Source organism: Mirounga angustirostris, unplaced genomic scaffold (genome assembly GCF_029215605.1).
Source record: "Mirounga angustirostris isolate CCGP_5_RB_7025 unplaced genomic scaffold, mMirAng1.0.hap1 SCAF_4, whole genome shotgun sequence".
In the NCBI taxonomy this organism is placed as follows: Eukaryota; Metazoa; Chordata; class Mammalia; order Carnivora; family Phocidae; genus Mirounga; species Mirounga angustirostris.
In genome coordinates, this window is record NW_026991712.1 from 99,186,528 (window position 1) to 99,211,151 (window position 24,624).

The following is a 24,624-nucleotide window of genomic DNA, read 5'->3' on the forward strand; positions in this document are numbered from 1 at the left end:
AGGCCAGGCACGGCGGCACGTTGGCCCAATCACCTCGGCGGGAACTAAGACCAACCAATAGGAGGCAGGCACAGGAGGGCGGGCTAAGTCGCGGGCGCACGCGCAGTTGGGAGCAGGGCCTCGCTTCTGTGGTGGTGTGGGTGAGCTGGGTGCTGGTTGACTCGTGTTGGCCCTCAAAAACCCCGCGTAGCCGCTGCCACCCTCTCCTGCCCTCACCATGTTCCTCACCCGGTCTGAGTACGACAGGTCTGTGTGTCGGGGGAAATGGGGTCGGGGTTATGGGTGGGCAGGACTGGGGCCCGGTCCCGGCCTGGGTTCTGCCGTGTCATGGGGCGCCCCAGGAACCCGAGTCTGGCCGGGCCTGGGGATCTCTTGCCCTCCCTGGCCGCCCGCAGTGATTCCCCAAGCTAGACGCGCGCCGGGTCCTACCGCTGAGTCACTGCGAGGTCCTGACTGGGTGCGGAAGTGAGAAGCTCCGCTTCGTGCTTGAGGAAGAAGGCTCGGGGGCCGGGACTCTGACCTTTAACCCGGAGAAGTCCAGGGGTCACCCCCTCCCCCGTTCATCATTTCGTGAGGAGTATGACTGCCTTTTTAGAAAATGTGAACGTGTTGCCTGGAAGAAAAAGCAACTAGAGATTCTTTAATGGCTTTCGTAATTTCAGCTCCCCTTTCTAGGGAAACAACCTCGTTTTCCGTTTCTTAGTCGTGGAAATAGAGCAGCCTTTTCTTTGAGATGTAGGAGGGCATGCTGGGATGTATACTTTCTGCGAAAGCGCTAAGGCGTTCTCAGGAATGCACAGATAAGAGTGTGGAGTCTGGTTTTATAGGAACTAGAATTTAGAGTGGTTCTCAAGAGTTTCCTCATCACGCTGATTCCACTAGACCTAGGCTTTTCTGACTCTTTAAGAAGCTTGAAGCAAGTTAGTTTGTGTGTGTTAAGGCCAGATCTGTTTTTCGAAATTAAGGTTGTGAGATTGTTGTATTTATTTAAAAAAAAAAAAACAACACTTCTCAGGGTTTGGAAATGCTGAGTAATATTGAATTGTACATATTTATGCTGTAGACATTTTTACTTTCAGTTTCTGCTTTGGTCAGTTAGGTTTTCACATAACTATGAAAGTTTTGTGTTTATTTTTTAAGCCGGGAAAGGCAGATTTTTCTTTCCTACGAGGTCCTTAGAAGCTCCATTTTTTGTTAGAGTATATGTTGACCTTGTCAAAAGTTTTTATCACCTGGAACTACCACTTTTTTATCCTTTTACTGACTCAGAATATATATGTGAAGTTTTAAAACTGACAGCTTTTCCTACTGTCCTATAAAATGACTGTTAGTATTTATCTTCCCCAGCATTAAAAAGAATCATCTTTGGGTGATAGAATTTTGAGTTGGGGTGTGTATGATAGAAATTGTTATTATCAGAAAGCCTTTATTAAGGTTTTGTGATCCTTAGCTTTCTCAACGATTGCTTTGTGTTACTCATTTTTGTATCTTCCCAAGAATGCCTAAAATACAGCTTTTTAAAATTCACTTAGCTAATATACTTGAATGCTTGCTGTGTACAAGGCACTGTTCTAGTTGCTGGCCATACAGCAGTGAACAATATCAAGATCCTTGCTCTCATATGGGAGACTGTCTTTTAAAGAACTATTTACAAAAATAACTGTAGTGTGAGTCAGAGTGTATTCATGTCATTAGAGAAATTCAAATCAAGTACTATAGAAGTTTTGTTGAGAGAGATTGCACTCAATATTAGGGGATCATTGAAAACTTTGAAAAAGAACTGGTATTTACCCTGAGTCTTGAGAAAGAGTAAGATTTTAATAAATATGGACTGTGAGAGTCAGTAGTTTTGAGGCCAAGAATATAGGATGCACAAAGGAGGGACAATGGGAAAGCACAGTGAATGTTTGGGAAAATTCTGTTCTGTATGGCACATGTGATGCATGTATGGGAATGGTGAACTATGGGAAAAACAGGTTGGTGCTAGATATTGAATGTTTTTTTATGTGTGGTTATGGAGTTTGGGTCTTACTCTTTAGGGAACCATGTGCTATTAATTTTCATTTTAAGAAGATGTGTTTTGCAGAGATTATTTGACTGGAATAGAGGAAAGAGTGAGTCAATACCAGTTAGAAGGCTATTATAATAGGTGAAAGGTAATGAGGGCATTGAGAATGAAAGAAGAGTGTTGAGTTACTATGTGGGAGGAATTGATTGACTTGGCATATTAATATGGGAGATGGGGAGAAATGAGTCAGATCATTCAGAACTTTCTAGCTTGGGGAACTGGGAGATTGGAGATGTTTTGAAATAAAAATGAAATAGGAATGGCAGGAGATGGAGCTGATTTTGCAAGGATGGCTGGATTTAAAGAGATATTTCAGATTGGAAAATGTTGAGTGTTCGGTGCTAATGGGATATTCAAGTAAAAATGCTCAGGAGGCAATTAAATTAGTCAGGGAAGAGGTCAAACCGGTAATAAAGATTTTAAAGTAGTTGGTACTTAGTGTAAATGAAATAACCCAGGGAAACAGTAAAGTTTGAGCAGAGGGCCAAGAGCAGAGCCCACGTTAGAATGTAGTTAATACCTCACTAGGATGAAGTGCTTGAATTAGAGTGAAAATACTATATTCACATAATACTTTACACATTTCAAAGTTCTTTCCTACTCCATGCAATTCAATATTATCTGTGACAGAGGCAGCATAGGTTTTGGGTTTTGTTTTTCATTTGAGGGAATTAAAGCTAGTTGCAGAACTAGAACTTAATTCCAGGTCTTCTGTCCTCACCTTTCACTCAGTGATTTTTAAAAATTGTTCCTGGGACGCCTGGGTGGCTCATTTGGTTAAGCATCTGACCGGGCTCAGGTCATGATCTCAGGGTTCTGGGATTGAGTCCTGAGTCAGGCTCCCCACTCAACATGGAGGAGTCTGCTTGTCCCTTTCTTGTCCCTCTCCCTCTGCTCCAGCCCCTGCTCGTGCTCTCTTTCTCTCTGTCTCTCAAACAAATTGAATCTTTTAAAAAAAAAAAATTGTTCCTTATAGGTCATAACTTTTTTTTTTTTTTAAGATTTTATTTATTCATTTGACAGAGAGAGCACAAGCAGGGGGAGTGGCAGGCAGAGGGAGAGGGAAAAGCAGGCTTCGGAGCCTGATGTGGGGCCCGATGCCAGGACCCTGGGATCATGACCTGAGCTGAGGCAGATGCTTAACCACCTGAACTACCCAGGCGCCCTGAGTTCTGAACTTTTTTTTTTTTTTAAGATTTTATTTATTTATTCATAAAAGACAGAGAGAGAGAGGCAGGCTCCCCGCTGAGCAGGGAGCCCGATGCGGGACTCGATCCCAGAACCCTGGGATCATGACCTGAGCCGAAGGCAGACGCTTAACCATCTGAGCCACCCACGCACCCCCGAGTTCTGAACTTTTTTTTTTTTTTTAAAGATTTTTTATTTATTCATTTGAGAGAGAGAATGAGAGACAGAGAGCATGAGAGGGAGGAAGTTCAGAGGGAAAAGCAGATTCCCCACCGAGCAGGGAGCCCGATGCGGGACTCTATCCCGGGACTCCAGGATCATGACCTGAGCCGAAGGCAGTCGCTTAACCAACTGAGCCACCCAGGCGCCCCCGGAGTTCTGAACTTTTTAAATGACCTCTGGGACAAGTGGGATACTGGGATTGTGGGATTCTCCTTTCACTTCTGATTTAACCCAGAGTAATAATTCCCAGAGGCAGTATGGTGGAATAGTTAAAACCTTGGACTCTGCAGTCGCATTGCCTAAATTCTAAATCCACCTCTGCTTCTTATATGCTGAGTGACTTTGGGTAAATTACTTAACCTCTTTGTGTCTCAACTGTGAAATAGTATCATAGGATTATTTTGAGGATTAAATGAGTTAAGTCATTTAGAGGTTTATAGCAATGCCAGGCATATAGTAGATGTGCAGTAAATGTCAACTTGTATTATTACCTGTTTTATATTTGGGGCTATATATAAAATATTTTTTGAAGAAAGTTTTTGCTAAAACAGATTTGAAAATGCTGCATTATATATCATATTACATATTATAAAATCCAAACTCCATAAACCAGGGATCATAACTATTTTCATTCACTTGAGTTCGAGTATTTTTGAAGTATTCATTGCATTCTGAAAACTTTTATAGCTGAGACCATGACTGATGCCACTTCTTCATAGTGATTTCCAAAAGAATGGAGCAAAGAAAGGTGGGGAAGTGTTTTGGAGAGAAAAAGAAGTCTGGCATGTAATTGGTATAAATATGTATGGAATAAATAAACTAGCCTAGGCTTTAGGAACTGCACAGATCTCAGTCTGTTAAGATACCAGTCCTAATTCATAGAAATAAATAGAGAAATGTACCTGTAACTGACTTTTACTGAAAAGTAAGATATTAACAGCAAATGTATGTAATGGGAAGAGGATAAGGATAAATGCTTATTTTCTTGGGAATTGCCTGGTAGTTTGGGGGCATGAATTTACTGAAGGAATTGCAGATTGATTCAGGATTGAGACAGAAAGCCACCTCTTCTCATTTGATCAGTTTGAAGTCTCTGGGAGTAGGACAGAAGTATTCCATACATAAGTTCCATTTTCTTGAAAAGCTGTTAAATGTACAAAAAAATAGCTCCAGATTGTTGTGGGTGAAGGAGGATAATGACAACATACACATCTTGTAGCCATTTGACCTAGATGTCAAGGAACTTGAGTTTTGTTTATCTACGCTTATTTTTTCTGACAATTTTTTTAAATTTTTTTTTTTAAGATTTTTTATTTATTTGAGAGAGAGAGAATGAGAGACAGAGAGCATGAGAGGGAGGAGGGTCAGAGGGAGAAGGAGACTCCCTGCTGAGCAGGGAGCCTGATGTGGGACTCCATCCCGGGACTCCAGGATCATGACCTGAGCCGAAGGCAGTCACTTAACCAACTGAGCCACCCAGGCGCCCCTTTTCTGACAATTTTAATACTTTTTTTTTAATTATAGGGGCGTGAATACTTTTTCTCCTGAAGGAAGATTATTTCAAGTGGAATATGCCATTGAAGCTATCAAGGTATAGTATCAAGTGGCAAGTTTTTGAAATTTCATGGCAACCTAATGCTTTGCTGGCAGAACATTTGGAGTAAATGTGTTTTAGCTTCTTTTTTAGAAAATATTCTTTATCTCCCTTTAACCAACTACTAACCATTTTATTTTTTTTTTTAAGATTTTATTTATTTATTAGAGAGAGAGCACACACACAAGCTGGGGGAAGGGCAGAGGGAGAGGGAGAAGCAGACTCCCTGCTGAGCAGGGAGCCCTACGATGGGGCTTGATCCCAGGACCCTGAGATCATGACCTGAGCCGAAGGCAGACACTTAACCTACTGAGCCACCCAGCACCCCTACTAACCATTTTAATAGCAATTTCCATCTCATTCCTAAAACCTTTTGAACAGATAACTGCTTCATAATTATGTAGCTTTTTCTCAGTGGGGCTGGAGGGACATGCTTGTGTTCATAATCTTCTTGGCTATAAAGAGAGGAGTATAGAAATCTAGAGTTAGCACCTGGAGATATTTTGAACAAATCATTTAACTGATCACCTGTGTTCTTATTAGTAAAGTTGTGGATTTGTACTAGACACTTTTAGGACTGAATAAGAGATGTGTCTTGTTATCTAATAACAAAATTAAATAGTTTCATCCAGTATTAAGAAAATTATTAAGTAAGGTATCAGTACTTAAAGTTAGTTATCACATGAGATGTGCATTTGTTGAATTATGGATAATCTAAATTCTGATATAGATTGTCCAGGGTAAGGTCCAAGGCATCAGTATTTTTTTTTTTTTAATTTTATTTATTTATTTGAGAGAGAGAGAATGAGAGACAGAGAGCATGAGAGGGAAGAGGGTTAGAGGGAGAAGCAGACCCCCCGCTGAGCAGGGAGCCCGATGCGGGACTCGATCCAGGGACTCCAGGATCATGACCTGAGCCGAAGGCAGTCGCTTAACCAACTGAGCCACCCAGGCGCCCCAAGGCATCAGTATTTTTAAGGATTCCCTCAGTGATTCTGATATCTAGCAAGGGTTGAGAATCCCTGATCTAGTCCAGCCCTTTACCCTGTGCTTCAGAATATTTTCTCCCAAGATGGCTCATTTCTGTTAGAAAACAATTCATAATGGTTAAGAAATTTATCCTTGTATTGAATGAAAAGTCTAGCTTCCTGAAGTTTCCTTCATTTGGCCCTAGTTTTGCCCTTGAACCATACAGGACGTTGAAACCTTCTCCAAAGACAATTCCTTGCATAATTGAAGAGAGCTACTGTGTTTCTCTCTAAGTTACTTATTTTAGAAAGAATGTATGGTTTTATGAGAATCTGGAAAAGGGCAAAAGAGATTTCGGTTAGTTGAAGACATAGAAATAAAAGTGGATGCACTATGACAGATGGTGGGCCAGCTACAAGTGCCTGTCTCTGTTTCTGATCATGTTTGCCCTATGTTGAAACCATACAGTACTATGAAGTATGAAACTATCAAGCTGTGGCATTTATTTTGAGCCTCTAAAGACAACAGTCCCACCCAGATGTGCAAACCAAGAATAAGCCTCAGTTTTTTGGGGTTTCTCCTTTAAGCTCCTTACTGCTAGTGATTTCCAGATTGCTTAAAGATAATTAGGTAGCATCTGATCTCTAGCCTTATGTTGGACTAAGATAGAAATAGCCATGTGGCCCTTAATAGATGTGACTTAACCTGTGTGAAAATAACCTGGTTGTTGCCTTGACCACTTAGGAGTCGCCAATGAGAAAGCAATTTGATAACCTTAAGTATTCAGTAGTATGAAAGGAGATGGAGAAATGACTAAGAATGGCTGACAAGTAGAAATTGTAATTTAGAGGTACCGTATGGATGGCATGGGTGAGATACAGCCAACAGAAGTGGAAAAAAATTGCCTTTAGAGTAGGTTTTTTGGGGAAAGGAAGGATAATCTGTGGCAGTATCAAAATTACCATATTATATGGAGCATCTGGTCATTGGTTACTATGAGTTATACTAAAGAAGTACTACATAGAATCAGTTCAAATGTTCTCTCACTTCTCTTCTCCATTTCCCCCGTCTCCACCAAGGGGTGGGGTGAAGTTTAGGCAGAACTGTAATACTGAAACATCTGGGGGTAAATGTAAGTGTTCAAAAGAAAATTATCTTGATTTTGATATATTTTATAAAGTAGACTGTCTTGAAAATATTAACCCTTTTTTTGGAGTGAAAGCTTAGGAAGTTATTTAAGTTGGAGACCAAGTTGAACAGACTGAGAATTTATTCTCGTAATATGAGAATGGTTCATCCATAAAATAATTATAGTACCCAGGGACTGTTTACATTTTGGACCAGATAACTCTTTGTTTGGGGACCATTCTGTGCAAGGTAGAATGTTTAGCAGAATCCCTGGCCTCTCTACCTGTTAGATACCAGTAGCACTCAATTTCCAACTGTGACAACCAAAAATGTCTCCAGACTTTGCCCTCCAGACACATATCCTCTAGAGGGTAAAATGGGTCCCTGGTTGAGAACAACTCTGCTAGATAAAATTTAAAAGTAGGTATAAATTCTGTCCTGCTCTGTTCAGTTGGAGATTTAAGAGCAATACACAATACATAAAACAACTAGAGAACAACTAAGTGCCAAATAAATTCTCTGATAATATTTTCTGATTAAAAATTTCATTCTTGGGGCGCCTGGGTGGCTCAGTCATTAAGTGTCTGCCTTCGGCTCAGGTCATGATCCCAGGGTGCTGGGATTGAGCCCCACATTGGGCTCCCTGCTCAGTGGGAAGCCTGCTTCTCCCTCTCCCACTCCCCCTGCTTGTGTTCCTGCTCTTGCTATCTCTCTCTGTGAAATAAATAAATAAAATCTTAAAAAAAAAAAATTCATTCTTAAGGCATACCTGTATGTAGTTTTAGAGTCAAAAGATAAAATAATTATATAAACTTTGTAACAAAAACAGCAATCCCTGAGGACTGCCCCCTTTACCTTCAGCTTCCCAAAGGCAACACTTTAAAGTCTTTTAGCTGATAATTTTCTTGGCATTTACTTCCGTATTTCTAGCACAGACTTACATATTTTTGTTTTGTTTTGCTTAGGCATTATCCACAGACTTTATATTATGGAGAATGATGATTTCTGCCCCCACTGACACATGTAGAGAGACAGACAGATATCCCACACACATACAATTTCCTACTGGGGTGGCAGTAAGGCAACCCACTCTATACCATATATATCATAATTTTGTAAGATCATTAGTCAACATTTATATCAGTATGACTATGTAAATGCCATTCACAACTGAGCCATTTTTCCGTTTCTGCACAATATTTTCCTGGGAGTTGAGAACTCTTTTTAAAAACATTTGCTTAATTTAATATATGAATGTCATAAAATCATCCCCAAAGTCTCTCCAGGTTGTATATATCTTCTCAAAACATCCAGGCACATTAAATATCCTATTAAAGATTCTTAAGGGCGCCTGGGTGGCTCAGTTGGTTAAGCGACTGGCTTCGGCTCAGGTCATGATCTTGGAGTCCCGGGATTGAGTCCCACGTCGGGCTCCCTGCTCGGCGGGGAGTCTGCCTCTCTCTCTGACCCTCCCCCCCTCATGCTCTCTATCTCATTCTCAAATAAATAAATAAAATCTTTAAAAAAAAAAAAAAGATTCTTAAATAGGGGTGCCTGTTTTTGTTTTGTTTAGAATTCTTTTTTTTTTTTTTTAAGATTTTATTTATTTGTTTGACAGAGACACACAAAGAGAGGGAGCACAAGCGGGGGAGTGGGAGACGCAGAAGCAGGCTTCCCGCTGAGCAGGGAGCCTCATTCGGGGCTTGATCCCAGGACTCTGGGATCATGACCTGAGCCAAAGGCAGACGCTTAACGACTGAGCCACCCAGGTATCCCTGGGTGGCTCAGTTAGTTAAACATCCAACTCTTGATTTCAGCTCAGGTCATGATCTCAGGGTGGTGGAATTGAGCCCCGAGTCAGCCTCTGCGTTCAGCAGGGAGTCTGCTTGAGATTCTCTCCCTCTGCACCTCCCCTTTCTTGCATGTGCACACTCTCTCTTTCTCTCTCTCTCAAATAAATAAATCTTAAAAAAAAAAAAAAATCCTTAAATATGTCTTTGAACCTTCTCACCTGCTGCAGTCTGGACTAGATCTCTGGGCATACTGCCTAGCTGTATATACTCAGGATATTCTGTCAACATCATCCTAGGGATTCCTTTTAACTCCCTCTTGTGTTAGCTCCTATGTGTCATCCTTTTTTCTTTTCATGTATTCCTTCAGTTTGGTAAAGGTTCTCCAGTAGTTTCATAAGAAAGTATTTTTAATTTCCAAGCTCTTACGTTTTTTCCTCTTTCTTATTAGTATCCTAGTCTTGTCTTGTGGATGAAATATATTCTTTTTCTTTAAGGATTTTTTTAAAAGATTTATTTATTGAGAGAGAGTGAGCAGGGGGAGGGGTAAAGGGAGAGAATCTCAAGCAGACTCCCTGCTGAGTGCAGAGCCTGATGGCAGGGCTCAATCCCAGGACCCCAAGATCATGACCCAAATCAAAGGCAGACATTTAACCAACCGAGTCACCCAGGTGCCCCAAGAATTTTTTTTTTTTTTAAGTTTTCTTTCGATTTTTTTCCTTCTTGAATTGGTTAGATTCTTTCTTTCTTTTTTCTTTCTTTCTCTCTCTTTCTTTCTTTCTTTCTTTCTTCCTTTCTTCCTTTCTTCCTTTCTTCCTTTCTTCCTTTCTTCCTTTCTTTCTTCCCTTCCTTCTTTCCTCCCTAGTTAATTTATTTAAGTAATCCCTACACCCAATGCAGGGCTTGAACTCACAACCCTGAGATCAAGAGTTACATGCTCTTCCAAGTGAGTCAGCCAGGTGCCCTGAACTGGTTAGATTTTTAAGAGCTGTGGTTTTCAGGCTGCAAGTGTTGACCCATTAGTAGTCATGGAAATCAATTTAGTGGATCATGGAAGCATTTCTTTTTGAGTGGAATAGAACAGGAGATACTAGAATGCCTTGCTCATAGTATTGGTGAGTGTTTCATCGTATTTTTTTCCATGTTGTTTCTGTTACATTTATTTGTATCTTTTTGTGTTTTGATCATGATACAAAATATATTTCTTAATGTAGATTTTGTAGATTTCAAAAAGTTTGAAAACCACTGCTCCAGAGAAAACTGCCCCTTCTCATTTCATGCCTCAGGGTGTTTCGCCTACTAGCTTCTGAAAGCTGATGGGGAAAGAAGGCTGGGGTTCTTAAGATTAAGCTTGTCAATTTTTACTTAATACCCCTGTTTCCACTCTAGTACTCCTGTTTTTGACTGTGCTTAGTGTTCCCCAATCCAAAGACCACCCTGTTTTACACCCTCCAGAGTCTTCTACAGGAGTTGGGGTGGAGACCATCATCTAGCTTTACAGCACAGGGGAGGGGATCTGGAAATTTGTTCTTAGGTAGACATTGAACGATCTTGCAATTTTTAGTTCCTCTGTTTCTACTTCCAACGGTCCTTGATGCCACCATTTCCTTTTTTGAGGGTTCTATGATATAAATCAGGTTGTTTCTTGATTTTCTTTACTACTTTAGGATTCAGAACCCATCTTCTTTTTTCGAAATTTTGTTGCTGTGTCTTTGCCCATTTTCTTTATCCTAGTATATTTGTGCATCCCCCCCTCCCCTGGCCGACTGTCGTTTAATCTTGTACTATTGCCAGGCTGGGGGAAGGAGTAGAGCTAATGTGTGTGTTCGGTCTACATCTTTAACTAGAAGTATGAACACTCATTTTTTTTTTTTACACAAAATTCTTTAACAGTTCATCTCCTAGTCCCACATCGGGCTCCCTGCTCTGCAGGGAGCCTGCTTCTCCCTCTCCCACTCCCCCTGCTTGTATTCCCTCTCTCGCTGTGTCTCTCTCTGTCAAATAAATAAATAAAATCTTAAAAAAAAAAAAAAACAGTTCATCTCCTATAGTTATGCATGTAAACACCGATTAAGAAAATATATAAGCAGCGCCTGGGTGGCTCAGTTAGTTAAGTGTCTGCCTTCAGCTCATAATCTCAGGGTCCTGGGATTGAGCCCCATATTGGGCTCCTTGCTCAGCGGGGAGCCTGCTTCTCCCTCTCCCTCTGCTGCCTCCCCTCCCTGCTTGTGCTCTCTCTGTCAAATAAATAAATAAATAATCTTTAAAAAAATGAATGAAATCTTAAAACAGTGAACTTTAAAAATATATATATAATAAAAAGCTGGTATATGCATTTAAAAACACTTATAAGGTCACAACTTTACACATTTGAAAAATAATACATCTGTGTATGAGACATGATCATTCAGTGTACAGACATGTTAAACATGTTGTGCATAATGATTCATGGAATTCTTTGGACTCCTTTGCAATAACAGGTTCCAGGAGTCTGATGATTGCACTGGCAGGCATTGCTTTGTAGGACTAACTAAATAATGGAAATTCAGAGGAAAGAGCACATTTAGTCATCGAAGGCTTTATGAATGGTGGGTGGAATTTGAATTTTTACCATGCTAAAGAGCTTGAACTTGATCCAGAGAGAAGATTGTATTCCAAGGGAAAGAAGGCATGAGCAGAGGTGTGAAGGTAGGGGATAGTATGGCATGAGAAAATGGGTTGGGCTATACCTGGTGGATTTTGTTGGAGAATAATGAGTAATAAAGTTGGAAGAGAAAAGTGAGATTAGGTTTTGAGGACTCTGGAAGCTTATGTGGATTTTATGTTACAGGCAATATATATAGAGATGTTAATTCTTCAGAGAAGAAGTATAATGAAAATAGCACTTTATTAAATCAGTCAGGCCATAACATGAAATATACATTTAGAGAGAGATTAAGTTGGGGGGCCTAAGTAGGAGGCTGTTGATGTAATCTAGGCATATAAGAAGAATGACTAAATTTGTTACTCATTTATTATGTGCCAGGCACAATTTTAAGCGTTTTATATATTAACACATTTACTCTTCTTGATGTATTTTATAGATAAACAGACATAGAGGGATGGTGACTAGGATGGTGTCATGGAGATGGGGAGATGAAATTAAGCTATATTGTGAACTGCTAGTGACCTCAAAAGATTATTTTTATGTTGGTGGTGGTGTTTGTGTTTCTTTTTTTCTTGTCTCCCCCCCTCCCTTTTTTTTTTAAGTACATTACTTTTTTGGAGGTCATGTTGTAGATTTGAGAAATATTACCTTTTGGGACAGGTCAAGATAGCAGAGGTGAAAAGAAAAACTTTCGAGTTTTATTACTTTTTTGCCCACTGTGTTTAGAACTTCAGAGTCTGCTACTCCAAAATGCTGGCATTAAAGGTGATTATGTTCCAGATGTTTTCAAGAACTTAGTGAACTTTCTCTTTAGAAGAACAAAATTCTATAAATCAGTGCTCTTGCCATTGATAGGAATAGTACATTACTTATTAGGGTGCTGCTTATTCTCTGCATGCTAGGTATGGCTGATTGAAGCTTTTATCTTGTGAAGTTATTCAGAGAGATTCCTGGTGAGTATGTGAGACTGTTCTTTGAGCTGTACATGATAACCATAATGCATTTCTTTTTAGCTTGGTTCTACAGCCATTGGGATCCAGACATCAGAGGGTGTGTGCCTAGCTGTGGAGAAGAGAATTACCTCCCCACTCATGGAGCCAAGCAGCATTGAGAAAATTGTAGAGATTGATGCTCACATAGGTAAGGAGTAGGGGAAAGCTATTCTGTAGGATCTGGCTTGGGTTAATTAATCTTTGGTGTTCCAAGGGAGATATATTAGATGAACATCTTATCCCCTTGTTAGCTATTATTTTTCAGGTAGTAGGCAAGTGTGCATAATGCAGAGCTCACCTACTCCCAGAAGTTCCTTTCTCCTTCAAATTTAGACTTGGCAAATGCAATGGTTGTTGAAATATGTAAAGGTTAAATGATAGGCCAGCTCCCTATGATTGTTGGGTCTTCAGTGATGCATAATGTTAGTCCTGGTAGGAAACCACCAGGAGCAGAGGATTATGTGGAAAACTAGAGATAACTTCTGAAAAGAGGACTTCTTAAAGATCTTTAGGGTGACTAAGGGTCAGAGAGCATAAGACTATTAGACTGAGCAGATCAGTCCACTTCCTCTGTTTTCAGATTTATGTTTTTACTCCCTGCCCCCCCACCCCCCACCCACTTCCCAGCACTCCTTTTCTTGGTCTCTTTAAATTCCCCTGCCTTAGTTTCTGGCATCACTGTAGCTTTACAGGGTGAGTAGTTCTGCTTATTTATAGTGTGACATTTTAGTTGGCTCTCCAGATTTTTTTAACCCACTAGTCATCTTATTGATGAAACATCAGTAAAATAATTACTTGAAGCCCTCAGAATCAAATGCCATGGTGACTCTGTGAGCTTGACATTCTTTCTTTCATAGAGAAACTGAGATTTAGTCTTTTAAGATTAGAACATTGTGGGCGCCTGGGTGGCTCAGTTGGTTAAGCGACTGCCTTCGGCTCAGGTCATGATCCTGGAGTCCCGGGATCGAGTCCCACATCGGGCTCCCTGCTCGGCGGGGAGTCTGCTTCTCCCTCTGACCCTCCCCCATCTCGTGCTCTCTCTCTCTGTCTCATTCTCTCTCTCAAGTAAATAAATAAAATCTTTAAAAAAAAAAAAAAAGATTAGAACATTGTGGTTGCTTTATCTCAAGTCACCTGTCTTTTGGAGATAGAGCAGTGTCACTTCATTCAGCAAATTGAGAACCTACTGTGTGCCAGATAATGCTAGTCAGCAGGGATACAGAGAGAAATGAGACATAGTCCTCGTCTTTCAGAAGCATATAGCCTAATAGTGGAGGTGGACATGTAAATAAGTAAATGCAATTGAGTGATGTAGGTAGGTATTAAGAAAGGCTGTAGTATGTGTTTAGTAGGGGTACAAAGGAGAAAATAGTTTTGTCTGGGGCCAATGGTAATGGGTGTTCAAAAAAGGATTCCATAAAGGTGAAGCTTGAGCTGAGTTGAAGTGTAGAAGATCAGGAAGTGTTCACCAAGCGAACAAGTGTCTGGGTATAGCAAGGGAGACACTCTGGTTAGAGGGAATAGAAATGAGCAAACCCTTGATGGTGTAAAATGTGGAATACCCTGGCACAAGCAGTATGACTGGGAGGTGGACTGTAGCAAGAAGTGAGTCTGGGATCAGACAGTGGAAGTTCTTTTTACCATGCTAAAGAGCTTGAACTTGATCCTTTTGCATTGATGAGAAAGATCTTAAGCATTGAGGTAATATGATCAGATTAGTATTTTAGAAAGACCATTCTGATAACAAGGTTGCAGGTAGAGTGAAGGGGGCTGAGATTAAATGTAGGGAGACCAGGTAAGAAATTTGCTTTAATCCACATGGAGATGATGAGGGCTTTAACTAAAGCAATAGCCAGAGAATGGAGAAAGTAAGGATTAATGCCAGACATGTTAATTCAATAGAGACTGATAGAATTTGAGATCTAATTGGTTGTGAGGGTCAAGGAGTCTAAAAGGGAAAGAACTTGATTTGAGTTGGTGGTATGTCCAAGTAGATATATTAAGGGAGTCATTTGGCTTTATAGGGTTTGAAATGTGGGAACAAGGCTTAGGCTGGCAATACAAATTTTGAGTCATGGTGTATAAAGTAAAAGCCATAACCTTGGCATCTTGGACTTTTAGGCAAACTTTCTCTCTAAACTATTTGGTTTGTATTTGGTCAGGGAGGTGAAAAAGCTTTTGATTTTATCCTGGGGTCTTCCACTATAGCTCATAGTAAGATGATTATTTTTTATCTTAATTTCTTCTGTTGGGATGTTATTGTTCACTTAGTTTGAAAGTGCATTGTGGTCTACAAAAAGTGCTAAAGGGATGTTTAAGGATGTAATATGTGGAAATTCATTTTGGCTGTTCTTCTCTGTCTTCTGTCATAATTAATATTGGGCTTCTATGTTATTGTGAATGTTTTTTATTTATTTATAATATAATTATACTTGTGTTCCATACAGATAATCAAATAATTTCCCATCTTACCTCTTGGGTATATTGCTATGGGATTGCTATGTGGCTGTCATGGTTCCATTCTAGTATTTCAGTATTTCTGAGTGGATGAAAGAATCCTGCAAGGATTTGGCCCCTGGGTCACTATTGCTTTTACATTGCAGGTTGTGCCATGAGTGGGCTAATTGCTGATGCTAAGACTTTAATTGATAAAGCCAGAGTGGAGACACAGGTAAAATTAGCATCATCTCTCCTTTTTCCCATGATGCTTGAGTTTCTTGTTAAATGATGATATAGCTGCCTGAGCTGTATTGCAGTTATCTGTGTCAATATCAGATGTAGCTCTTGGGAGTGATTTTGGGTAGAATCCCTAGTTTATAACTTTCTGAGGTTTGGAGTCTAGCGATTCAACCATTGCAGCTTTAAGGAAGCCCTGGCAAATAGTGCTGACAGTCTCTTGCTTCTTTTTGATTTGCCATATTAAAGCAAGCTTTGCACTGCATTCTGTTCCCTAATTGACTTTCTGTGGGAGCACCGTGGCAGGAAGTGGATGTAGCTAAGGGATATTCTACCCTAACTGCCTTTGGTGTTGGGCTTGTAAGTAACAGCTCTCCTGTGGCAAGTAATGTTATGTACCAGGTGACAAATACTGGTCAGGAATACTGATATTTTCTGCTTGGAGAGTAGACCAGTAAGGAAAAAAAAAATCTGATTTGTAAAATTTTTTGCACTTATTTGCAACTTCGCTGTCAGTACTTAATGTAAAAGTAAGTCATTAATTTAAACACCAACACAATGATGAGATAGGGTCTTTGAGGGAAAGTGGCACTTAGCTGTTAGCATTCACTTTGTGAAAAGACTAAGCTTGGTGCTACAAGGGGTTAACTCTGTTTTTCAATGGAGTAATCCTCTAGTCTGTCGTTGCTTAGAGTCCTTTTGATCAGAGTTTATTTCCAGAGCTATTTCTCTTCCTTTCATGTAGTCCCAAGCATTCAAGTTTAGTGTTAAGGAAAACACAATGGAGCTGAGCATTCAGTTTGCAATCGTAGTTCACAGGGATGTGTGTAGTGAGATGGTGGGCTGCTTTAATGCTTTTCTTATTTAAAAGGTAGACCATTTAGGGGCACCTGTGTGGCTCAGTCAGTTAAGCGTCCAACTCTTGATTTCAGCTCAGGTCATGATCTCAGGGTTGTGGGGCATTGTACTTTGTGCTCAGTAGAGAGTCTGCTTGAGATTCTCTCTCCCCCTCTGCCCCCACCGCACATCCTCGCTCGCTCTCAAATAAATAAATCTTAAAAAAAAAAAAAAAAAAGAAGAGGTAGACCATGTTTTGCTCTTCTTCTAGAACCATTGGTTCACCTACAATGAGACAATGACAGTGGAGAGTGTGACTCAGGCTGTGTCCAATCTCGCTCTACAGTTTGGAGAAGAAGATGCAGATCCAGGTGCTATGGTGAGTGTAGTGTTTGTGTCAAGTTTTCTTGCTGTTCTAAGGGACCTAGGACATTTGTCCTCTGAACCTACCTTTCCCAGCCCATTTCACCACCTACTTCAAAGGCCATTTATCTTAATACCTCTTGTTTTTTGGTTCTAGTCTCGTCCCTTTGGAGTAGCACTGTTATTTGGAGGAGTTGATGAGAAAGGACCCCAGCTGTAAGAATAATTTGCCATTTTTTCCTGCTTCTTTTTTGGTAGAATTATTTTAATTTGGGATGGGGACTGGTTATTTAAATCAACTGAGAAGACTATTGTAGAATTACAAGAAATAAAGGGCTTCTAAATTCTAAAGTTCAGTAATTGTGTGCTGTTTATACAAAGACAAATTTGGGGATTCTATGAAGAACTCCCCCTATTGGCACCACTGCTAATTCTGGAAAGAATTAAAAGTAACTTTGTTACTATAGTCAGGATGTATTTTAGAGCTTTGCTTTAGAATGTTGATTTGATCCTTATCCTCAAGTATTTAGATAGGCATATTTATATCTCTTATACTTCTAAATCTCTGAGGAATTTATTAAACACTTTTAAAAAGATCTGGTTTCTCTAGGCACAGAATGTCTTTTGGACCTGTGCCTCAGTATTTCAGTGGTTTCCTGGCCTCAGGGCCAAGCATTTATATTCTTCAGTGAGATGTTTGTTTCTTAAAATGGCACCAGTCTTCAGCATTTTAATCCCCTTCTGTTGATGGGTTTTGCAGGTTTCACATGGACCCTTCCGGAACCTTTGTACAGTGTGATGCTCGAGCAATTGGCTCTGCTTCAGAGGGTGCCCAGAGCTCCTTACAAGAAGTTTACCATAAGGTAATTGAGCAGTCACAACTTTTATTATTATTTTTTAAATCAAGGTATAATTTACATACAATAAAATGGGCAGACCTTAAGAGTTCATTTCTAGGAGTTTGACAGTTCTATCTATCCTTATAACCACCACCTAAAACAAGATGTAGAACACTCCCCTCACTCCCTAAAATGCTTATCTCCTCTCCAGCCACCCTCTTCCTCCCTGGTAACCATGTTTACCACTAGAGATTAGTCTTGTCTCTTCTTGTCATTTTTATAAATGCATTCATACAGTTTGTATTGTGTGTTTGCCCTTTTTTGTTCAATATATTGTTTTTGTTCAATATACTGTTCCATTCTTTTTTTTTTTTTTAAGATTTTATTTATTTACATGAGAGGGGGGAGGGTCAGAGGGAGAAGCAGACTCCCTGCTGAGCAGGGAGCCCAATGTGGGACTCTATCCCGGGACTCCAGTATCGTGACCTGAGCCAAAGGCAGTTGCTTAACCAACTGAGCCACCCAGGCGCCCCTCCATTCAGGTTTTTGCACTTATCAGTAGTTAATGCTGAGTGGTATACCATGGTATAGATGTACCACAGTTTGTTTATCCTTTATCTTTACAGCTTTACTTAACAGTTACATTTCCTAGTCTGGCTCTTGAAGCAAGTAGGCATTTGGCACTTTTAATCTTGTGGGATGGGAGGGCTTGGTTTTGGGTAACTCATTCTTGTGGTTGAAGGCTGCCATACTTACGATTCACATGGTTCACACAGGGATACCTGGTTCCATGAACCCCTGGTAGTTTTGATTTTTATGTGTGGAAAAAATTGGGTTCATGGGTTCAAAACGGTACAAAAACAGATTTGCTAAACCAATGGGCTACCTTTTTAGATCATTTGGGAATTCTGATTCATAGGATATTCCCAATATTATCTTGCTTCTATATTAAAAGAAGATAACTACAGAAGTGTAGCCCTTTCACTTCTTCAAAGATCACTTATATGAAAGTTGGTGACTTGATCTGGTTCAAAATAAGACTTTTTTTTCCCTTTGAATAAATGTACTTATTGGCAGTTTACTTGAATTCTAGAGATACTTGTCATGCACTGTACTTACTAAGCTGCTTGATTTATTATTTGCTAAGACATTTCTTCAGGGAACTATAGGGGAAATCTTTGAAGGAAAGAGGGATTATATTATAATGGCTATTTTTCTTACCCTTTTTGTTTCAAGTCTATGACACTGAAAGAAGCCATCAAGTCTTCACTCATCATCCTCAAACAAGTAATGGAGGAGAAGCTGAATGCAACTAATATAGAGGTATTTTTCTGTTCTCTTGTTTTTTACTCAGATATCATAGCTCCCATTGCCGAAGATTGAATGGATGGAGATAATTGCATTTTTGTATGCTCAGCCCTTCAGAAGTTATTACTATCCTTTGAATAAGTGGTAACAGCAGAAGACAGAATTGGATGAGTTAAAGAGTGGAAGGGAGGTGGACAAAACAAGAGTGTGCTGCCTTCTCAAGGAGTTACTACTGCCCGCAGAAGGCAGCATTAAAGAAAAGGATTTGTCTTTTTAAGGTTGAGAAAAGACTTGAAAATACTTTCATAGACTGACAAGAAACTAGTGTATAGAAAAATGTTAAAAGAAACAAAAGCAGGGATGCCTGGGTGGCTCAGCTGGTGGAGTGTCTGCCTGTGGCTCAGACTGTAGTCCCAGGGTCCTGGGATCGAGTCCCGCATCGGGCTCCTTGCTCAGCAGGGAGCCTGCTTTTCCCTCTGCCTGCTGCTTCCCCTGCTTGTGCTCTCTCTCTCCCTCTTTCTCTCTCTCTGACAAATAAATAAATAAAATCTTAAAAAAAAAAAAAAAGGAAACAAAAGCAGGGGTTAGATAGTGATGGAGAAGTTCTAGAAGAGGGAAGGCTTAGTACAAATGAAGGAGTTGGTTTTGAAGAGCAGAGCTCATTCAGCTTTATACTGAATACCCATTATATGTCCAGTACTACACTAGATGCCAGGGATACAGACACAGAAAATCCAGTTCCCATTCAGGTAGTATACTGTGTAATATAGGGGACATATAGATAATAACAGCTTGAGGCAGTACTTCTGCAATAGTAATCAGAATGGATTGTCACAAGAACATGTAACTTATACTAGGACATTAGGAAAGCTGACTGGAAGAGGTGATGCTAAAGAAAAGAAGAGAAGGGTATTCCAGGAAGAGGGAACAGCCATGCACAAAGGCTCAAAGATATAAAATAACATTGTATGTAAAAGGGAATTTTTTTTAAAAAGATTTATTTATTTATTTGAGAGAGTGCTTGCTTGAGCACAAGAGAACACAGTGTGGGGAGGGGCTGAGGGTGAGGGAGAATCCCAAGCAGACTTCCTGCTGAGCAGGGAGACCGATGAGGGGCTCGATCTCAGAATCCTGAGATCAATACCTGAGCTGAAACCAAGAGTTGGACCCTTAACCTGCTGAGCCACCTAGGCAGCCCTGTAAAAGGGAACTTTGAGGGTTTTCTGACTGCTTGGGTGTGCGATAAATGCAAGGTAATGAGATAGAGATGACATGGGAGAGTTGTGGACCAGATTCTGACTGCCCTTATTTAGGATGCTAAGAGTAGATGGGAGAAAAGGAGGTAGTGGTGAGTAAAGATAGGGTCGGTTTGCAGGTGAATTGGGAGAGAGGTCCTGTATTTCCCTGGTGATTGTTTACATCATCTGCTCAGGGTGGGTGAATGCAACAGTAGAATTAAGGAGAATGGGAACTTTGTGGAAGAGTCATTATGGATAGGGAAAAAGGAAGACAGGGATGAGTAAAAGGATTGCTGGGCTATATTAAAATACTAATGGAGAAAAATAATTAAAAAAAAAAACTAGGGGAGGCTGGAATCATCAAACAGTTATAAAAAGTCAGAATAGTAGGCATAATATGTATGTATGTTATATTTCAATTAGACAAAATTTTTCAAGGCAATGCAGCTGTAATCACAAATCCTTAATTAAACCAATCAGCACTTACCAGGATATTTGTCAGTGGTACTCAGCGTAGACTGAGATAATGTATGTTTGGGTTAATCCCTGATGGAGGATTGCTGGTTCAGGGCCTATGAATGTCTCTCCAATAGAGCCAGCTTCCACAGGCTGCAGTGAGAGGGGCAAACTTGGATGCCAAAACAGGGGCTGGCCTAAAGGTGGGAAGGTCTGAGTGGAGTTGGAGAGAGGGGTGGAGGGTTGGGGCGTTGTTCCTTGAGCAGTAATGGGGAGAGAAGGGGTTTGGAATGGAAATGGAAAAACTTACTACATAAATATTGTTTTTTTCACTTTCTTAGCAAAGATTTTTAAATACTTTCCCTTTCCAGTCTCTGAGACTATCAAGTGCAGCAAATGCAGTGATACCCCCTTCTTGACCCTTAGGAGGGATTTTGTCATATCCTTTTTAGTACTTTATGTTTCTTGGTACTGAGTGAGATAGGGTCTTGGCATTTTTGCTGAGACTATCGTCTTCCCACGTCAGCGTAGTTCAGAGGTAGTTCTGTTGATTTCACAGTGAAAGTTCTCAGGCCTGCTTGGTTCAGCTGAAACTGCAAAGATTTTTAGCTCATTCAATTTTGGTGTTGCTTTGAAAAGAGCATCAGATGTGTCTCCTTCATGTTCTATCATGAACTGCATTAATCCCTGACTATAGTTTTTTCATATTAAAACAAAAGGGCACTTTCACTTGTCCAAGACCGTTTACTCCACCAGTACTCTGATGTTTCGAAACCTGGCTGTCCATCAGTCTTTGGAAATGAGGCCCAGAAATCTGTATTTTTGAAGTCTCTTTGGGTGAGTCTCATGGTCAGTCTGAGAAGGTCAGGCATTTGGGAGCCACTGCTCTAGAGCCCATCTCTTTCATCTCTTTTAGGTCCCTGCTCCATCAGTTGTCCCTTGGATCCCCAGCCTCTCCTTCTCTACAAAAAAAAATTTCCAAGTTGCGTCTTTTTTAGAAAACAAAACAGGGGCACCTGGGTGGCTCAGTCGGTTAAGCATCTGCAGCTCAGGTCATGATCCCAGGGTCCTGGGATCAAGCCTCACATCGGGCTCCCTGCTCAGTGGGGAGTCTGCTCCTCCCTCTGCTCCTCCCCCTGCTTGTGTTGGAGCTCTCTCTCTTGTTCTCGCTCTCTCAAATAAATAAATAAAATCTTAGAAACAAAACAAAATCCACTTTTGTTAACTCCTCCCTCTACCTAGTATCCTGTCTTTAAAAAAAAAATCAACTTTCTTGAGGTACAGCATACATACTGTAAAATGTACCTATTTTAAGTACACGGTTCAGTGAATTTTGACAGATACATAATCCGCCACCTCAATTAAGGTATAGAACATTTCTGTCATCCCAAAAAGTGTTCTTATGTCCCTTTTTAGTCAGTACCTTCCCACTGATCTGTTTTTGTCCCTATAGATTTGTTTTGGGTGTTCTAGAATTCATATAAATGGGTCACACAGTATGTGCTCTTTTGTGTCTAACTTCTTTCACTCAGCATAATGATTTTGAGATTCATCCTGTGTGTATCAGTAGTCTGATACATTTTATTGCTGAGAGCTATACCATTCATCCTTTTTTGTAACCTTTATTGCTAGGTCTCTTCTCAGCAGAACCTATGTTCATTGTCCTCATTGCTTCCTCCTATTTATTCCTCAATCGCTACCATTTGTTTCTGTTCTTAATATTTCCCTGAGACTGCTCTTTGCTAAGATAACTCCTGTTTGTCAGATTTCATGGTCACATTTTAGACCTATTATTTGACGTTTCTGAAGCAGACTACTCAATTTTTTTTTTTAATTTATTTGACAGAGACACAGCAAGAGAGGGAACACAAGCAGGGGGAGTGGGAGAAGGAGAAGCAGGCTTCCCACTGAGCAGGGAGCCCGATGCGGGGCTCAATCCCAGGACCCTGGGATCATGACCTGAGCCAAAGGCAGATGCTTAACAACTGAGCCACCCAGGCGCCCCTGCTCCTCCACTTTAAGAGACAACTCAAGGGGCATGTGGGTGACTCAGTTGGTTAAGCATCTGACTCCTGATTTCTGCTCAGGTCATGATCTCAGGGTCATGAGATTGAGCCCCACTTTGGGCTCCCCACTCAGCATGGAGTCTGCTTAGGATTCTCTCTCTCCCTCTGCCCCTCACCTGCTCGCAGGCCCTCAAGTGCATGCGTTCTCTCTCTCTCAAATAAATAAATAAATAAAATCTTTAAAAACAAAAAAAAAAGATACACAACCTAAAAGTTGCTTCTCTTTGAAACCTTCCTTGACTTCCTGTAGGTCACTCCTTTGTGGCTCTACATAAGCTTAGCTCTGTTATAACACCTAACATTGAAAGCATTTGGCGTCCAGCACCCTTGGTAAATAAGATTTTCTTCATCTTAGTATCCCTAGTGCCTAGTACAATTATAACTAGTACTCAAGTGCTTAATAATTATTAATTGAATCTATGAAAGAAAATATCTGTTTTACCTGCTTCACAGAGGTTTGGTTTTGTTTTGTTGTTTTTTTGTTTTGGATTGGTTTGGTTTGGGATTTTAGATTTATTTCTTTGAGAGAGAGAGAGAGAGCATGGGAGGGGGGAGAAGGGAGAGGGGAGAATCTTAAGTAGACTCCCAGCTGAGCACAGGGTCCCACATGGGGCTCGATCCCACAACCCATGAGATCATGACCTGAAAATAATAAATATCATGTAATTGGGTTGTGCTAATTCTGGCAGTTTTCAAATTATATTAAATCTATCAGTAATGAATATTACCAAAAATGCCCTAGTATGTGTAATTTTAAGGTCTAAAGACAAAGGCAATATGAGGAAATGACACTTAAAGCAAGCAAAATAGCTTTTTGGCAAATGTGAAGTGGCACCTATTGCTCAGTATTGCCCCAAAACATGGGGGACTATGTTATCAACAGAGGTGATGGAAAACTTGGTAGTTTTAGTTAAATTTGAAACTAACCATCTTCTGACCCTGGTCTTATTGCTTAAATAGATTATATCTGGACTGTTGGTTATTACTGATATCTGTTAATCACAAATGATTTCCTGTTGTCCGTGTCAGTGGAATCCTTTCATTTTCATGGCCAGTCCTTTTATTTATTTTTTTTTTAATTTTATTTTTTCTTAAAGATTTTTTTATTTTATTTATTTGAGAGCAAGCACAAGCTGGGGGGGAGGGACAGAGGGAGAAGCAGACTCCCCGCCGATCAGGGATCCCGATGCGGGGCTTGATCCCAGGACTCTGGTATCATGACCTGAGCTGAGGGCAGATGCTTAACCGCCTGAGCCACCCAGGCGACCCTCATGGCCAGTCCTTTTAAAAAAACAAAGCAAACTTTGTTGTTAAGTTGCCTTATGAACAATTTTAGAGAATACAATATACCTAATAATAAGTTATTTAGTACTTATAATGTTGTAGGCAGTGTTGTAAGCACTTTACATATATTAACACATTTAATCTTCACAACTTCTGTATGAGTTAAGTGCTATTATTATCCCCATTTTTCTGATGGAAATTGAAACAGAGTGGCCAAGAAACAAAAGTCTCACACACACAAGCTTCACTTGCAAGTCTGTAAATACACTTTTAATATATTTCTAAAGGAATCAGTAATAGAAAAAAGTACTGACCCCATGTAATTTGCTGCTGCTTTTCTGGTCCTTGTTGAAGTAACTTCAAATAATGACAATGATGCCAGCCATTTGGTTAACTATTATGTGGTAAGTTAACCTCAAAATAGAAAATTTGGTCAATAAGAATTTTTATTTGGGAGTCAGAGAGCTATTTTAGGAACCTACGGCTGGAAAGGATATCCCTGGGACAGCAGATCCCTCAGTTCCTAGTGAACAGCTGCATCCCTAACACAGCTTCTCCTGACCTAGTGCTTTCTGCAGAGTAATTGAGCCCAGCTCATTAACCCTTCTCTGCTTTCTTTCCAGCTAGCCACGGTGCAGCCCGGCCAGAATTTCCACATGTTCACAAAGGAAGAACTTGAAGAGGTTATCAAGGACATTTAAAGAAGCATGATCCTCAGAACTTCTCTGGGACAATTTCAGTTCTCCTAAATGCTTTTAACTTTTAATTCCAGCTCCTGTTCTTGGAAGATCTTCAGTGTATGTGCATTTTTTTTTATGATGTCTGTACATAAAGGCAGTTCTGAAATAAAGAAAAATTTAAAATTTGTTAATAGACTGTTCTAATGCAGTCTTTTGTTTGAAATGCTCATGTTAGGGGGCAAAAAGGATAGTAGTATTAATACCCCTACCCTACCAGAG

At 40.2% G+C, this 24,624-nt stretch overlaps 1 protein-coding gene and 1 long non-coding RNA gene across 4 annotated transcripts; both read left to right on the forward strand.

Moving 5' to 3' along the window:
• Positions 1 to 83: 83 nt before the first annotated feature.
• On the forward strand, positions 84 to 24,536 carry PSMA5 (proteasome 20S subunit alpha 5). 3 transcript variants are annotated; one of them, XR_010410794.1, is made up of 10 exons: positions 87 to 246; positions 5,003 to 5,069; positions 12,620 to 12,746; positions 15,202 to 15,269; positions 16,383 to 16,490; positions 16,632 to 16,690; positions 17,235 to 17,337; positions 18,550 to 18,636; positions 21,035 to 21,152; positions 24,289 to 24,536. XR_010410794.1 is itself a non-coding variant. In XM_045897037.2 (9 exons), exons 1-9 carry the CDS (start codon positions 218 to 220, stop codon positions 24,364 to 24,366), a joined length of 726 nt encoding a protein of 241 aa, XP_045752993.1. In that variant the 5' UTR covers positions 84 to 217; the 3' UTR covers positions 24,367 to 24,536. The 3 variants fall into 3 exon arrangements, 2 of the variants coding, with proteins under 2 accessions (XP_045752993.1, XP_064444777.1); XM_045897037.2 differs by lacking the exon at positions 21,035 to 21,152 and having other exon boundaries at positions 84 to 246; XM_064588707.1 differs by lacking the exons at positions 5,003 to 5,069; positions 21,035 to 21,152 and having other exon boundaries at positions 103 to 246.
• Positions 254 to 1,961, forward strand: LOC135364139 (uncharacterized). Its single transcript, XR_010410795.1, has 2 exons — positions 254 to 577; positions 663 to 1,961. It is a non-coding gene; the product is annotated as an uncharacterized LOC135364139 (long non-coding RNA).
• Positions 24,537 to 24,624: the final 88 nt, after the last annotated feature.